The sequence below is a fragment of the Bufo bufo genome, chromosome 3 (assembly GCF_905171765.1).
Source record: "Bufo bufo chromosome 3, aBufBuf1.1, whole genome shotgun sequence".
NCBI lineage: Eukaryota > Metazoa > Chordata > Amphibia > Anura > Bufonidae > Bufo > Bufo bufo.
The window spans coordinates 699931367-699946632 of NC_053391.1; the positions used below are offsets into that span (position 1 = coordinate 699931367).

General features: G+C 43.4%; 1 protein-coding gene across 1 annotated transcript; it reads right to left on the bottom strand.

Moving 5' to 3' along the window:
- Window positions 1–506: 506 nt before the first annotated feature.
- LOC120994102 (olfactory receptor 52K1-like) lies at window positions 507–1487 on the bottom strand. The gene has a single exon (XM_040422560.1). The coding sequence runs from the start codon at window positions 1485–1487 to the stop codon at window positions 507–509; it is 981 nt and encodes a 326-aa protein (XP_040278494.1).
- Between the last annotated feature and the right edge of the window lie 13779 nt (window positions 1488–15266).

Consider the following 15266-nt stretch of genomic DNA (forward strand, 5'->3'; position numbering starts at 1 on the left):
AGCCTCTCCATGCTTGCGGCCTAGCTCTCTGTTTTCCTCAGCACAGGAGACTACTGCCTGTCATGTGGTCTCAGCCACACACTCACTCACTTCCTGCTTACAGCCTCTATTTATAGTCAATGATGCTTCAGAGCCATCTAGTGGCCACCATAAACATTGCACATATACTCACACTACACAGAATCAATACAGAACATATTTACATTGGTAATTACAGTTACCAAATTGAACACGTGGTGCAGCTTCTCACACATTGACCAATCATTGACCTCATCAATCTTATCCTTTTAGTTTATCCAACCCATGCATACATAGATGTGTGTCCAAGGTCTTATGATGATAGACAGTGCTTCTCTAATGCTCCCATAGGAAGGCTTTGTCAAACACAATGGAGAAGACTCTTGGCCTCCTTTTCCAAAAAAATCTAGGACATGAATTACTGATTTTTATAAAAAATCAAAAAACTTTTAGACAATAACCATCAAATTTCTCCTGTATGTCCAATCTTAACACACAGTTTTTACCTGGTTGATAAATATGATTTTCTGGCTGAACAGTTTCAATACACGATGTCTGATCTCTGTGGTCCTTAGACCATAAATAATTGGATTGATCAGGGCAGGAATGAGTAGATAGATGGCAGACAGAAGATTGTGTGTATCTTGAGACACTGAATGAGACACCCTGTAGACAATGGATGATGACAGACTGAAGAAGTAGACGATCAGGATGACAAGGATGTGTGTCCCACATGTGTGTAGGGACTTGTGCTTCAGAGCACCGGTGGAAATGGTCAACGCTGCCCTCATGATACTGCCATAGGAGGTGGAGAGGAAGCTCATGTCGAATATAATAGAGAAGACCCTCAGGATCAACCCCACCAGTTTATTTTTGGTGATGTTACCACAAGCCAAGCTTAGCAGTGCCATGTGCTCACAAGCAAAATGGTGAATGATATTTGAGTTGCAGAAGTCTATCCGGGAAGCGAGGTAGATGACAGGACATACAAAGGACACGCTGCGTACCAGTGCTGCCATGGTCAGGAAGAGCAAGTTGTGCTTGGTCATTATGTTAGAATAATGCAGTGGTTTACAGATCGCAATATATCGATCCAGGGCCATCATCAGCAGGATATTGCAGTCCAGCAGGATGATGAAGTAAATGAAGAACATTTGAGTCAAACATCCAACCAGCGAAATGTGATTCTGATGGAAGAGGAAACTGAGGAGCATCTTTGGAACTATGGTAGTCGTGCCGCAGATGTTCACGGCACTCAACAAGGAGATGAGAATATACATAGGAGCATGCAGGGAGCTTTCCATCCGCACCGTATGGATGATGATGATGTTGGCGACCAAGATCACAACATAGATGAGAAAAAATGGGATGAACAAGAGGCGTTGAGATTCACGGAAGCCGGGAAATCCCAACAGGATGAATTCATGATGAGAATAATGGACCATAGAGCTGTTCATAGCATCAGCCATCGCAGTCAGGGCGTTCAGAAGAACCAGCCACCTGTCAGGAGAAGAGACACAAGTTCTATGTCAGGTCTATCACTGACAGTAAGTCAGGTGCAATTACCAGCTGTGAATGGTTCTTTACTGTAGGGCTGGTCATACACATTAGATCATTATTGGCCACATGTTTGTTCGACCAGTGGCTATTAGTGTTGATCACGAATATTCGAATTGTGAATTTTTATCACGAATATAGGTACTTCGAAAATTTGTGAATATTTAGAATATAGTGATATACACTCAACTAAAGAATTATTAGGAACACCATACTAATACGGTGTTGGACCCCCTTTTGCCTTCAGAACTGCCTTAATTCTACGTGGCATTGATTCCACAAGGTGCTGATAGCATTCTTTAGAAATGTTGGCCCATATTGATAAGATAGCATCTTGCAGTTGATGGAGATTTGAGGGATGCACATCCAGGGCACGAAGCTCCCGTTCCACCACATCCCAAAGATGCTCTATTGGGTTGAGATCTGGTGACTGTGGGGCCATTTTAGTACAGTGAACTCATTGTCATGTTCAAGAAACTAATTTGAAATGATTCGAGCTTTGTGACATGGTGCATTATCCTGCTGGAAGTAGCCATCAGAGGATGGATACATGTTCTCATTCTGTTTACCCCAAATTCGGACTCTACCATTTGAATGTCTCAACAGAAATCGAGACTCATCAGACCAGGCAACTTTTTTTTCAGTCTTCAACAGTCCAGTTTTGGTGAGCTCGTGCAAATTGTAGCCTCTTTTTCCTATTTGTAGTGGAGATGAGTGGTACCCGGTGGGGTCTTCTGCTGTTGTAGCCCATCCGCCTCAAGGTTGTGCGTGTTGTGGCTTCACAAATGCTTTGCTGCAGACCTCGGTTGTAACGAGTGGTTATTTCAGTCAACGTTGCTCTTCTATCAGCTTGAATCAGTCGGCCCATTCTCCTCTGACCTCTAGCATCCACAAGGCATTTTTGCCCACAGGACGGCCGCATACTGGATGTTTTTCCCTTTTCACACCATTCTTTGTAAACCCTAGAAATGGTTGTGCGTGAAAATCCCAGTAACTGAGCAGATTGTGAAATACTCAGACCGGCCCGTCTGGCACCAACAACCATGCCACGCTCAAAATGGCTTCAATCACCTTTCTTTCCCATTCTGACATTCAGTTTGGAGTTCAGGAGATTGTCTTGACCAGGAGCACCCCCCTAAATGCATTGAAGCAAATGCCATGTGATTGGTTGACTAGATAATTGCATTAATGAGAAATAGAACAGGTGTTCCTAATAATTCTTTAGGTGAGTGTATATTCGTAATTTTGAATATTCGAGATTTTTTTATTGCAAATTTTTATCGCACATTTTTCAATTGCCGAGTAAAAACATGATTCCTCCCTGCTTCTTGCTTCTGGACCAATGACTCATTGGCCCACAAGCAAGAAGCAGGGAGGAATCATGTTTTTGCTTGGCAATTGAAAAATTTGCGGTAGACTTGGACTGTAGCTCCTTTAAGAATCACTTGAGTTTTTGTTTTGGACATGTATGATGGAGAGCGTGTCTTCCTCTGGATCAACCATGATAAGGCTACTTTTATATATGTAAAATACTGGAAGACTGGCACTCTCAACACATGGAGTCATAAGGTTTAGTTGCAGATCACAAAATTTATTAATAGATACATAAAAGGTTAAGAAATAATAAAAATGTGTAAATCAATACACTATTGATAAATAGTCACAGTCTGGTGTCAGTGATGACAAATATATCAAGGTGAAAAGTTCACTTTATCGGTGTTGCAGATCTTTTATGATAGTTCACCAAAATATTTGAGAAAAATAGTAGTAACAAGGAAGGAAGCCTCCTTCTTGTTCTTGGTAAAAAAGATCCAATATTTAGACGTTTCAGTTGTATTAAGCTTTAAGTATAATGTTCCTTTTTGTGTCTTGAACAAGCTATATAATTTGGCAGTTCAGAATATATCTGGTAACACCCGCTCTGTGGGTATACCTTAATGATGGTCAGTCCCTCTGATGTTTCAAGGTATATAGAATACCAATCCGCTATACGGGCTTATCTTTATATCGGTCCGACACTCTGAGGCAGTGTATTAAATGACAACCCACTGTGTGGGCTTACCTTCTCCTTCGTGTCGGGCGGTCACCCAGATATTTTGGGACCTGCTGAGAGCCGGCGTCCCGGCTATTCCTTAGTCAGCGTTCCACGTGGAACGTCTAAATATTGGATCTTTTTTACCAAGAACAAGAAGGAGGCTTCCTTCCTTGTTACTACTATTTTTCTCAAATATTTTGGTGAACTATCATAAAAGATCTGCAACACCGATAAAGTGAACTTTTCACCTTGATATATTTGTCATCACTGACACCAGACTGTGACTATTTATCAATAGTGTATTGATTTACACATTTTTATTATTTCTTAACTTTTTATGTATCTATTAATAAATTTTGTGATCTGCAACTAAACCTTACGACTCCATGTGTTGAGAGTGCCAGTCTTCCAGTATTTTATGTATTTTGTAGCCGTGAAGGGTGGTTCACATATAGACTAGAGCACCTCATAGTGGATGCGAGTGGGTGAGCTATTTCCTATATTTCTTTTTTACTTTTATATATGCCCTAAGGTATCCAGCAGGCTGTTCCGGCAGAGGAACAGCCAGAGTTCATTTTATCAAGCATAACTGGAAAGAGCCAGTGCTGTGCTGGGACTCGGTAAGGACAAAAACGGTGCCTGCACTAGTTTTTGTCTGGCTGAATCCCAGCACTCATGAAGGAAACCAGCTGGAGCCCTGCGAGTCCCATTATAGTCATGGGGCTCCAGTGGTGAGCGGCAATACCCAGCTATGCCGGATACAGTGAACTCTGGCAGCTCTTCCTCTGCCAGAACAGCCTGTCGGATACCTTAACACATATGTAAAACTAGCCTCAATTATGATTTTTTTTATGTCTTGAAGCAAGACTATGGATACCTCCGTAATGCAGCGTTGGATGGAACATGTCAGAATATTCTTCAAACTCTGTGTGTCTTTGTAGGAAAACAGGCATGCGGAGTTAGAACAGTTTAGTGCTCCCATTAAGAGAAACAAAATAAGAGTATTGCACGTTTGATACCTTTTAATGGTGTAAGAAGGCACCTGGAATCATCGTGGATGGAAGGTATGTGTCACCGAGGTTCCTGGCCTCGGTGAAGTAAGAGCCGGTATTTTATGTGTCAGCAGCAGCTATTGGTAATTGACACCTTGAGAGTTAGCATGGCTGTCATAGCTGATCCGGGATGGCTCTTTCTGGGAGTAGTCAAAGTGCTGGGTGGGTGACTACTCCTCATGTTCCAGGCCGGGTTTTGCCAGTCATAAAAACCAGCCAGCACTGCCAGGTGAGGTGGATTTACCTCCCTCTGACAGTGGAGCTCAGAAGTCTCTGTGCTGCGATCTGAAGGCTGTGCTGGGATCTGAGGTTTGAGCCGGGCTGGAGGATCAGGCCCCTCTAAAGGCGAACAGTCTGCCTATGGACTTGATGAGGCTGAACTGCTAACAGGGTGTGAATTAACACCCAGGAGAAAAGGTGACTTTTTATTGTTTATGGACTTTCCTTGTGTGTGAAAAAACACCAAGCCACCTCCGTTTTGTGATACACCTTATCTGCATTTTGTTATACACCAATGTGTGAATAAACACCGCTGTTTTATTCAAGAACTGTGTACTTTGTCTCTATACTGCATCCGCTAGTCCTAACTACCAGAGCGAATCCCCACATGGCTAACAACAATAGAAGTAATGATGTTACATAGCGAGCTTTCCAGACATCACCAGTCTCTTCATCAGGCGTACTTCAAGAATATATGATGAAACAACAATATATACAGTACAGACCAAAAGTTTGGACACACCTTCTCATTCAAAGAGTTTTCTTTATTTTCATGACTATGAAAATTGTAGATTCCCACTGAAGGCATCAAAACTATGAATTAACACATGTGGAATTATATACATAACAAACAAGTGTGAAACAACTGAAAATATGTCATATTCTAGGTTCTTCAAAGTAGCCACCTTTTGCTTTGATTACTGCTTTGCACACTCTTGGCATTCTTTTGATGAGCTTCAAGAGGTAGTCCCCTGAAATGGTTTTCACTTCACAGGTGTGCCCTGTCAGGTTTAATAAGTGGGATTTCTTGCCTTATAAATGGGCTTGGGACCATCAGTTGCGTTGAGGAGAAGTCAGGTGGATACACAGCTGATAGTCCTACTGAATAGACTGTTAGAATTTGTATTATGGCAAGAAAAAAGCAGCTAAGTAAAGAAAAACGAGTGGCCATCATTACTTTAAGAAATGAAGGTCAGTCAGTCAGCCAAAAAATTGGGAAAACTTTGAAAGTAAAGGCTATTTGACCATGAAAGAGAGTGATGGGGTGCTGCGCCAGATGACCTGGCCTCCACAGTCACCGGACCTGAACCCAAGCGACATGGTTTGGGGTGAGCTGGACCGCAGAGTGAAGGCAAAAGGGCCAACAAGTGCTAAGCATCTCTGGGAACTCCTTCAAGACTGTTGGAAGACCATTTCAGGTGACTACCTCTTGAAGCTCATCAAGAGAATGCCAAGAGTGTGCAAAGCAGTAATCAAAGCAAAAGGTGGCTACTTTGAAGAACCTAGAATATGACATATTTTCAGTTGTTTCACACTTGTTTGTTATGTATATAATTCCACATGTGTTAATTCATAGTTTTGATGCCTTCATAGTCATGAAAATAAAGAAAACTCTTTGAATGAGAAGGTGTGTCCAAACTTTTGGTCTGTACTGTATGTGTCACCCCGGAGTGCTGTTACCATTCCTACACCCTGCTACTGTCTCTAATGGTAAACATTACTGTCATCTGTGTATTTGTTCCCAGGTTATTTACAAGTGTGCATTGATATTACTGTTCTGAAACTGTTTTGTTCATGTAATATGCCTGGTTCACCAGCAGGTGGCGGTGTGTATGGCAGAGCTATCTCTAGACAGAATGGAACTCACCATTCCATTCTCCCCCCTTAACCCTAACCCCAATCCAAGGATACCAGAACTGACCAAAAGTCCAGTAACCAGACCCAAGCAGAGTTTAGCACAGCAGAGAGAAAGAAAGCAAAGTTATTAAGCGTGCCGGTCAGCCCAGCAGAGAAAAAAAAAAGAAAGCACAATAACCAAGTTTGCCTGCCAGTTTATGCCAAAGCCTGCTGGGACCAAGAGAAAGCCTGAATATTGTCTGGATACAAGTTTACCCAAGTAAAGCTGCTGTTAAAGTTGATCAAGGTCTGGACTCAAATTATTCTCCATCGCCTAACTCAATTATTCCCCTTTATTTGCTTCGGAGCCTAAGCCTGGGGTCCCGCTGTATCCAGGTAGGAGCACCGTGACACATATAGGTCGCACCACACCAATCGGCATTCCACTAAACCTGGGACGCGATATAGAGGCCCTGGGGGGCGGCACGTTGCATATATACAAGAAGAGCAGAGACATAGGGGAATTAATGGACATTTGAAAAACAACAGGACAACATATCAAAGAACTTGAGACTGAGTCCTTAATTATCTTACAGATAAGGGGTGTGAAAGTTTTATGGTCTCTGATGTTCTCTCAGAGACCTGGTGCCCCGACTATGTCTATAGAAGACTCTTTAGATCTTGTAGTGCGTCATAAATCCCAGGGACAAATTCAGTCCAGTATTCAAAGGGTCAAGCAGTGTAATACATTTTTATTTCCAAATTCTTCTAGCTCTTGGGGATTTAAAATCACCCTTTAATATGAGAACTTTCATGTGTTCTTCATTGTGTCCCGGGCTACAGAAATGCTTGGCCACAGGAAAGTGCAGCTTCTTCTCATTAATTGTGTGGCAGTGAGACCTCATCTTTGCATTGAGTTTCTGTCCTGTTTCTCCAACGTAGAGGCCCCCAACAGGACATAGAGGCCCCCAACAGGACATAGAGGCCCCCAACAGGACATAGAGGCCCCCAACAGGACATAGAGGCCCCCAACAGGGCATAGAGGCCCCCAACAGGGCATAGAGGCCCCCAACAGGGCATTAAGTGCAGAGAATCAGATACACATTAGATGTAGTAAATATATAACAGGGGCTCAACCTCTCAGGTTTATATATATATATATGGGTGCTCTGCCTATGGCACACCCGTTGCCATATAGATAAAGAACAACTAGTAATATAAGAAGTGGCAGGCACTAAAAGCCTGGGGTTTCACAGACAAATCAACCAATTAAATGTAATTATACCATGATTTATTATAGATCATGATTGATAATAAAAATCATAGTTTGTATCATAGGACACAATTGATAATATAATATTAAAAAAAAATTCTAAATAACAATTGATAAGGGATACACCTCCTGGAATGAATAAATGAGCCCTAAATAATCTAATAGTGCACATTATAGATACAATATGATAAAACATAATAAAACACTATGGATGAACTGTATATACCATCCGTGGTTGGTATATACAGTAGATTTTATTTTTCCAATTTTTTCAATATTTAATTTATGATATATTTTGTATCTATTGATTCCATTTTGATCTATAGACACCGCTAAATGTTAAACTCTTTCATGAGTTTGGTTTCACAGCGCAAGTAATCATAAATTACAATAAATATGTCTGGGCATCTGTAGGGTTGAAATTCCGATCCTGGTTTTGAAGCAGACCCAACCCATATGAGGTACGGCCTCTTCCAAAATAATGGTCATTACAAAAAGCCCAGATTGATCAGTCTTATGTATACTACCACTGAAGAAAGAGCAGGCACAGCTCCGAAACGCGTTGGAATTAAAATTGTACTAAAATGTTATCTACAGGACACCACTGGCTTATTGAGCAAACTGTCAACCATAGGACCCCTCCCTAAAGGCACAATCTTGGCCACCATGGATGTGGAATCCTTGTCTTTGAATATCCCACACAATGATGGATTAACTGCTTGCCGAGTATACCTGGAGGCGAATGGGATCGTCTCAGAGTCTGTACTACAACTCACCAAATTCATCCTCACCCATAACTATTTCTCTTTTGACAAGGAGATATATTTGCAGTGCACTGGGACCGCCATGGGCAGTAAAATGGCACCGCAATATGCAAATCTCTTCATGGCAAAACTGGAAAATGACTTTTTGGTATCCTGCACCAAAAAACTCTGGGCCTACTTCCTTTTCATTGATGACATCCTAATAATCTGGACCGACTCTGAGCATCAACCGATAAAATGTTATGAGCAATTCAACAAATTCCATCCCACCATAAACCTGACCCTCAACTATTCACACACAGAAGTCAGCTTTCTGGACACCACCATAAAACTTCAAGACAGCTCAATACAGACATCCCTGTATCAGAAACCTATTGATCGGCCTACATACCTCAAATGGGACAGCTTCCACCCCAAACATATTTAAAAGTCCATCATCTATAGTCAAGTCATCAGATATAACCAAATCTGTTCCAGCCCATCAGACAGAGAGGAGCATTTACAATATCTGAAAAGGACATTTTTACACCAGGGCTATCATCCTGCTTCAATTGAAGATCACATCACAAGAGCCACCAAGATCTCCAGAAGTCAACTTCTCCAATAGTGATGAGCGGCATAGGCAATATTCAAATTCACGATATTTAGCAAATTTTTTGCTGAATATTCGCCATAAATTCGCAAATTCATGATTGCAAAAATCAGCAATGTAAGATGCACATATTGCACATTTTGTCATGTAAACTCATTTGAATAAACTTGGGCATATGGGAAAGACATGCAAATGAGCAGAATCTGCCTTGTTCTTCAGCTGAAACAAATGAGTTTAAATGACAAAACAGTATAGAAAGGTTATTGAATATAATGTTAGGACAATTTGAAAACTTAAAATTTTTATGCAGCCCTCCTAAGCAGGAAGAGAAGAGTTAGCTGGCACCCCCCCCCCAAAAAAATTAAAATTTTTGTCACGCTAATGATAATGATCTAGGTGCGCAGGTCCCCAAGCCATCCAACTCAAATCAATCAACTTTAATGCTTACTGGCTCTCAGTCAGAGAAGATCTGGTTTTGAATGTCTCGTAATTCACAAGGCTGCCATTGTAAGGTTGCTGACTGTACCTGTCTCATGGATAGGTTGTTGGCTTGCACATACCCAACTTTTGGGATACAGCCTTTATGTGATTGTCTGTTTTATGTTGTTTATTGTATGTAATAGGTATTGATTTATTTTAAAAAAATATTATTGATAGGTATGAAAATACTTATAATAAAAGTTCATTAATGATAGGAAAATTAATAACTATAAAGAAAAAAAGGTATGGATGATGGAAAAGGAACCCATCCCTGTAATATAAGAAGATGCAAAGCCTGTTCCCATATAATGATAACAGATAAGATCCGGATCCCCAACACCCAGCAGGACTATAATGTCCCGGGACATTCACATGTCTACATCTAATGTGCATCTGATTCTCTGCACTAAATGTCCTGTTGGGGGCCTCTACGTTGGAGAAACAGGACAGAAACTCAATGCAAGAATGAGGTCTCACTGCCACACAAATAAAAAGAAGAAGCTGCACTTTCCTGTGGCCAAGCATTTCTGTAGCCCGGGACACAATGAAGAACACATGAAAGTTCTCATATTAAAAGGTAACTTCAAATCTTAAAGAGCTAGAAGAATTTGCGAATACAAATCTATAACACTGCTTGACCCTTTGAATACCGGACTGAATTTGTCCCTAGGATTTATGACGCACTACAAGCTCTAAAGAGTCTTCTATAGACATAGTCGGGGCACCAGGTCTCTGAGATAACATCAGAGACCATAAAACCTTCACACCCCTTATCTGTAAGATAATTAAGGACTCATTCTCAAGATCTTTGATATTCTGTTGTCCTATTGTTTTTCAGATGTCCATTCATCCCCCCATGTCTCTGTTCTTATTGTATATATATTGCTGTTTCTTCATATACTTTCTTCTCAAAAGCTCGCTATGTAACATCATTACTTCTATTTTTGTTAACCATTAAAAGCTATCAAACCTGCAATACTCTTATTTTGTTCCTCTTAATGAGAGCACTAAACTAGTTTTCTATTGGCTAACACGGTACCAGACTTTATCCTTTTTCTTTTAAGGTACAGTGCGGTACCGTAGGAGTTTATATGCAGCCATACCACTCATGGAGCCATAATAGCTCATGTGTATGAGGCCCAAGTGAAGACCTGATTATAATGGCCACATTTCTGGTATATTAGTGGATTATCCTACACTAAGGACTTGATTGAATGCCTCTGATTTCAGTGAAGAACCTTAGGCAATGCATACTGTGTGCACGGAGGGAGAAGGTGCTGGTGGAGACTATCTCATACACACAGGTCCATGTGGATCCGTACAGAGGAACTGCGCAGCCTCCATGGACCTCTGTACAGGCTTCGGGCACAGGGCTCTGCCGAGTACATGAGCTGTCACTATGGAGTCATCTTCCTCATCATCACAGATATCAAGTCCTGGACCCCAATCATAAAATATACTGGAATTTAGAACACCTTGGTGTAATGGGGTCTTCACTGAAAAGATTTACAAGACATTTCCTTACTGACTATGATTTCAGGATTTGTTTCCACCAGTGACTAAACCCCAAAGGAGGCTGCAGACACGGCTAGAAACCTGCTTAACGTAGAAGCAGATCCATCCCTAAGACAAAAGAAATATAATAAAAAAGACTAAAAGTAAGGTCAAATAATATGGAAAAAATACAAAAAATAGAAAGCAAATTAGAAAATGTTACAGAAAAGAAACATCACAGAAGAGACCAGTATTCAGTGATTGTAGGAAGTGACCTACCTGGGAGCGACCTACCTGTGAGGGTCATAGCGCCAGCACTGACGATTGATCTGAACACATTCGGATCATGGAGCTGGTAGCAGTTTATATGAGATTTATTTGAGACGCTCCTCCTGGGGGATCAGAGGTGAGCGGAGTTTTAGCTTCTCCATGTGGATTGTGACTGATTTCTACACAGGAGATCGCCTCACGAGAGGGGGATAAAGGGAGTAATAACTGTGTGACATAGGGGGATTCATCTAATGTTCAGTGACAGAGGAGTAATATAGAGGGATGATGGGAGTGCTAATTGTGTGAGACAAGGGTACTACATTTAATCTTCAGTAACAATGCAGTAATATAGAGGGATGATGGGAGTGATAATTGTGTGAGATACCGTAGGGGGACTTCATTTAATCTTCAGTAACAATATAGTGATATAGAGGGAGGATGAGAGTGATAATTATGTGAGATGGATTACTGTATTTTGCGCCCCATAAGACGCATTTTTTGTCCCCCAAAAGTGGGGGGAAAATGCCCCTGTGTCTTATGGGGCAAATACTAATGATTGCTTCCATTATGGAAGCACTCATTTGTACCGGAGGACCGGGAAGAGGTGAAGGCTCTGTACTCACCGCTTCCTGGTCCTTGGCTGTCGGCTGTTCAGTGGCTGCTCACAGCATGAGGGCGCTCTGTGACCAGTTCACAGCACAGCCGACAGCAGGAGGAAGAAGATCGCGGGCGGTGAGGAACAGCAGCGTCCAGGAGCAGGAGAGGTAAGTGGGTTTTTTATTTTATAAAACATGAGGCAATATGGGGCTGATAGGGGGGTAATCTGAGGCAATATGGGGCTGCTGGGGGGTAATCTGAGGCAATATGGGGCTGCTGGGGGTGATCTGAGGCAAAATGGGGCTGCTGGGGGCTAATATGAGAGGCAATAGGGGCTACTGGGGGCTGATATAAGGCAATGGGGGCTGATATAAGGCAATGGGGGCTGTTCTGCCCATTTTGTGCATAATGAATGTGTGTAATGTGCTGTAAAGATTATACTGAAATGTTATGTTTGACATTGCTTCCATCTAGTGGTCAAAGTTAGTTTCTACTTCGCCAGGAAGTGTATTGTTCTCAGAGTCAGTAACCTTTAACCTGGAACTGTATTTCCTCCATTTCATCACTGCTCCTGGATCTAGCAGGCTGCATGCAGAGGAGCTCTTATCTATTCCTGGACTAATGATGGAATTGTCTGTGAGTACTCTCACTGATGGAGTGAGGCTGCTGTATTATGTGTAATGTACTGACACATATGTTTTGTTTATGTTTATATTGTAGTTTTACAAAGTTATTCAGAAAAGAGAATACATACAGATCTGATGTCTCACGTTTCTTGACTTCTGAATTATTGTTAAGGCTACTTTCACACTAGCGTTGTTTTAATCTGGCGTTCAATTCCGACACCGGAACTGCCCAGAAAAACGTGTGAAAACGGATTACATTTGAATCCTGATCAGGATTTTGATCACAATGAAAAAATGCATTGGAAAAAACGGATCCGCCATTTATGGACTTTAACTTTTTTTTCAAATTTTTCGGGTTTAACATGCAAAAGCCGGATCCGGTTTGACTGAACACACAGCGCCGGATCCGGCGTTAATGCAAGTCAATGGGAAAAAGACCGGATCAGTCAAAGTGTTCAGGATTTTTGGCCGGAGGTAAAAATACAACATACTACGTTTTTCTGAAAAGCCTGATCAGTCAAAAAGACTGAACTGAAGACGTCCTGATGCATCCTGAACGGATTACTCTCCATTCAGAATGCATTAGGATAAAACTGATCAGTTCTTTTCCGGATTTGAGCCACTAGGACGGAACTCAGCGCCGGAAAAGAAAAACGCTAGTGTGAAAGTAGCCTAAGCTGTCTGACTAGTGTTATACAACAGTTCAATAACGCGAAGCAGAACAGTAAAAAGACAACCCACGTGGCGGTCTGGAATAAACTGAGACGCCATTACTGCAGCATGAGTCTAAGATCAGGAACAAAGTACCAGGCTGATGCCACGCTACCGCCGACCCAGCAAGGCAGGGAGAACATTCCCAGTGCCCAGCAAGACGATGCAAAGTCGCATGTGTCCAGAACTTCACGGGCTAGCAAGATGTCCTCAGCAAGTTCCTCAGCAGTTAGAGCTCATGCCAAGGCAGAAGCTGCCCGCGTCCAGCTACAGTACGCAGAAAAAGAAGCCATGATGATGCAGGAGTTAGCAGCAAAGAAAGCTGCCCTGGCACAAGAGACAGCTAGGGAAGCTGCCATAGCACAAGAGAAAGCAGCGAGGGAAGCTGCCATAGCACAAGAGAGAGCAGCGAGGGAAGCTGCCATAGCACAAGAGAGAGCAGCTAGGGAAGCTACCATAGCACAAGAGAGAGCAGCGAGGGAAGCTGCCATAGCACAAGAGAGAGCAGCTAGGGAAGCTGCCATAGCACAAGAGACAGCTAGGGAAGCTGCCATAGCACAAGAGAGAGCAGCGAGGGAAGCTGCCATAGCACAAGAGAGAGCAGCGAGGGAAGCTGCCATAGCACAAGAGAGAGCAGCGAGGGAAGCTGCCATACCACAAGAGAGAGCAGCGAGGGAAGCTGCCATAGCACAAGAGAGAGCAGCGAGGGAAGCTGCCATAGCACAAGAGAGAGCAGCGAGGGAAGCTGCCATACCACAAGAGAGAGCAGCGAGGGAAGCTGTCATAGCACAAGAGAGAGCAGCGAGGGAAGCTGCCATAGCACAAGAGAGAGCAGCGAGGGAAGCTGCCATACCACAAGACAGAGCAGCGAGGGAAGCTGTCATAGCACAAGAGAGAGCAGAGAGGGAAGCTGCCATACCACAACAGAGAGCAGCGAGGGAAGCTGTCATAGCACAAGAGAGAGCAGCGAGGGAAGCTGTCATAGCACAAGAGAGAGCAGCGAGGGAAGCTGCCATAGCACAAGAGACAGCTAGGGAAGCTGCCATAGCACAAGAGAGAGCAGCGAGGGAAGCTGACATAGCACAAGAGAGAGCAGCGAGGGAAGCTGCCATAGCACAAGAGAGAGCAGTGAGGGAAGCTGCCATACCACAAGAGAGAGCAGCGAGGGAAGCTGTCATAGCACAAGAGAGAGCAGCGAGGGAAGCTGCCATAGCACAAGAGAGAGCAGCGAGGGAAGCTGCCATAGCACAAGAGAGAGCAGCGAGGGAAGCTGCCATAGCACAAGAGAGAGCAGCGAGGGAAGCTGCCATAGCACAAGAGAGAACAGCGAGGGAAGCTGCCATAGCACAAGAGAGAGCAGCGAGGGAAGCTGCCATAGCACAAGAGAGAGCAGCGAGGGAAGCTGCCCTAGCTCAAGAGAGAGCAGCTAGGGAAGCTGCCCTGGCACAAGAGAGAGCAGCTAGGGAAGCTGCCATAGCACAAGAGAGAGCAGCGAGGGAAGCTGCCATAGCACAAGAGAGAGCAGCGAGGGAAGCTGCCATAGCACAAGAGAGAGCAGCGAGGGAAGCTGCCATAGCACAAGAGAGAACAGCGAGGGAAGCTGCCATAGCACAAGAGAGAACAGCGAGGGAAGCTGCCATACCACAAGAGAGACCAGCTAGGGAAGCTGCCATAGCACAAGAGAGAGAGCAGCGAGGGAAGCTGCCCTAGCACAAGAGAGAGCAGCGAGGGAAGCTGCCATAGCACAAGAGAGAGCAGCGAGGGAAGCTGCCCTGGCACAAGAGAGAGCAGCTTGGGAAGCTGCCATAGCACAAGAGAGAGCAGCGAGGGAAGCTGCCATAGCACAAGAGAGAGCAGCGAGGGAAGCTGCCATAGCACAAGAGAGAGCAACGAGGGAAGCTGCCATAGCACAAGAGAGAACAGCGAGGGAAGCTGCCATAGCACAAGAGAGAACAGCGAGG

Bases quoted from the DNA above. Each gene is read 5' to 3' on its own strand.
- LOC120994102 (XM_040422560.1), bottom strand. From the start codon at position 1,487: ATGGCTGATGCTATGAACAGCTCTATGGTCCATTATTCTCATCATGAA.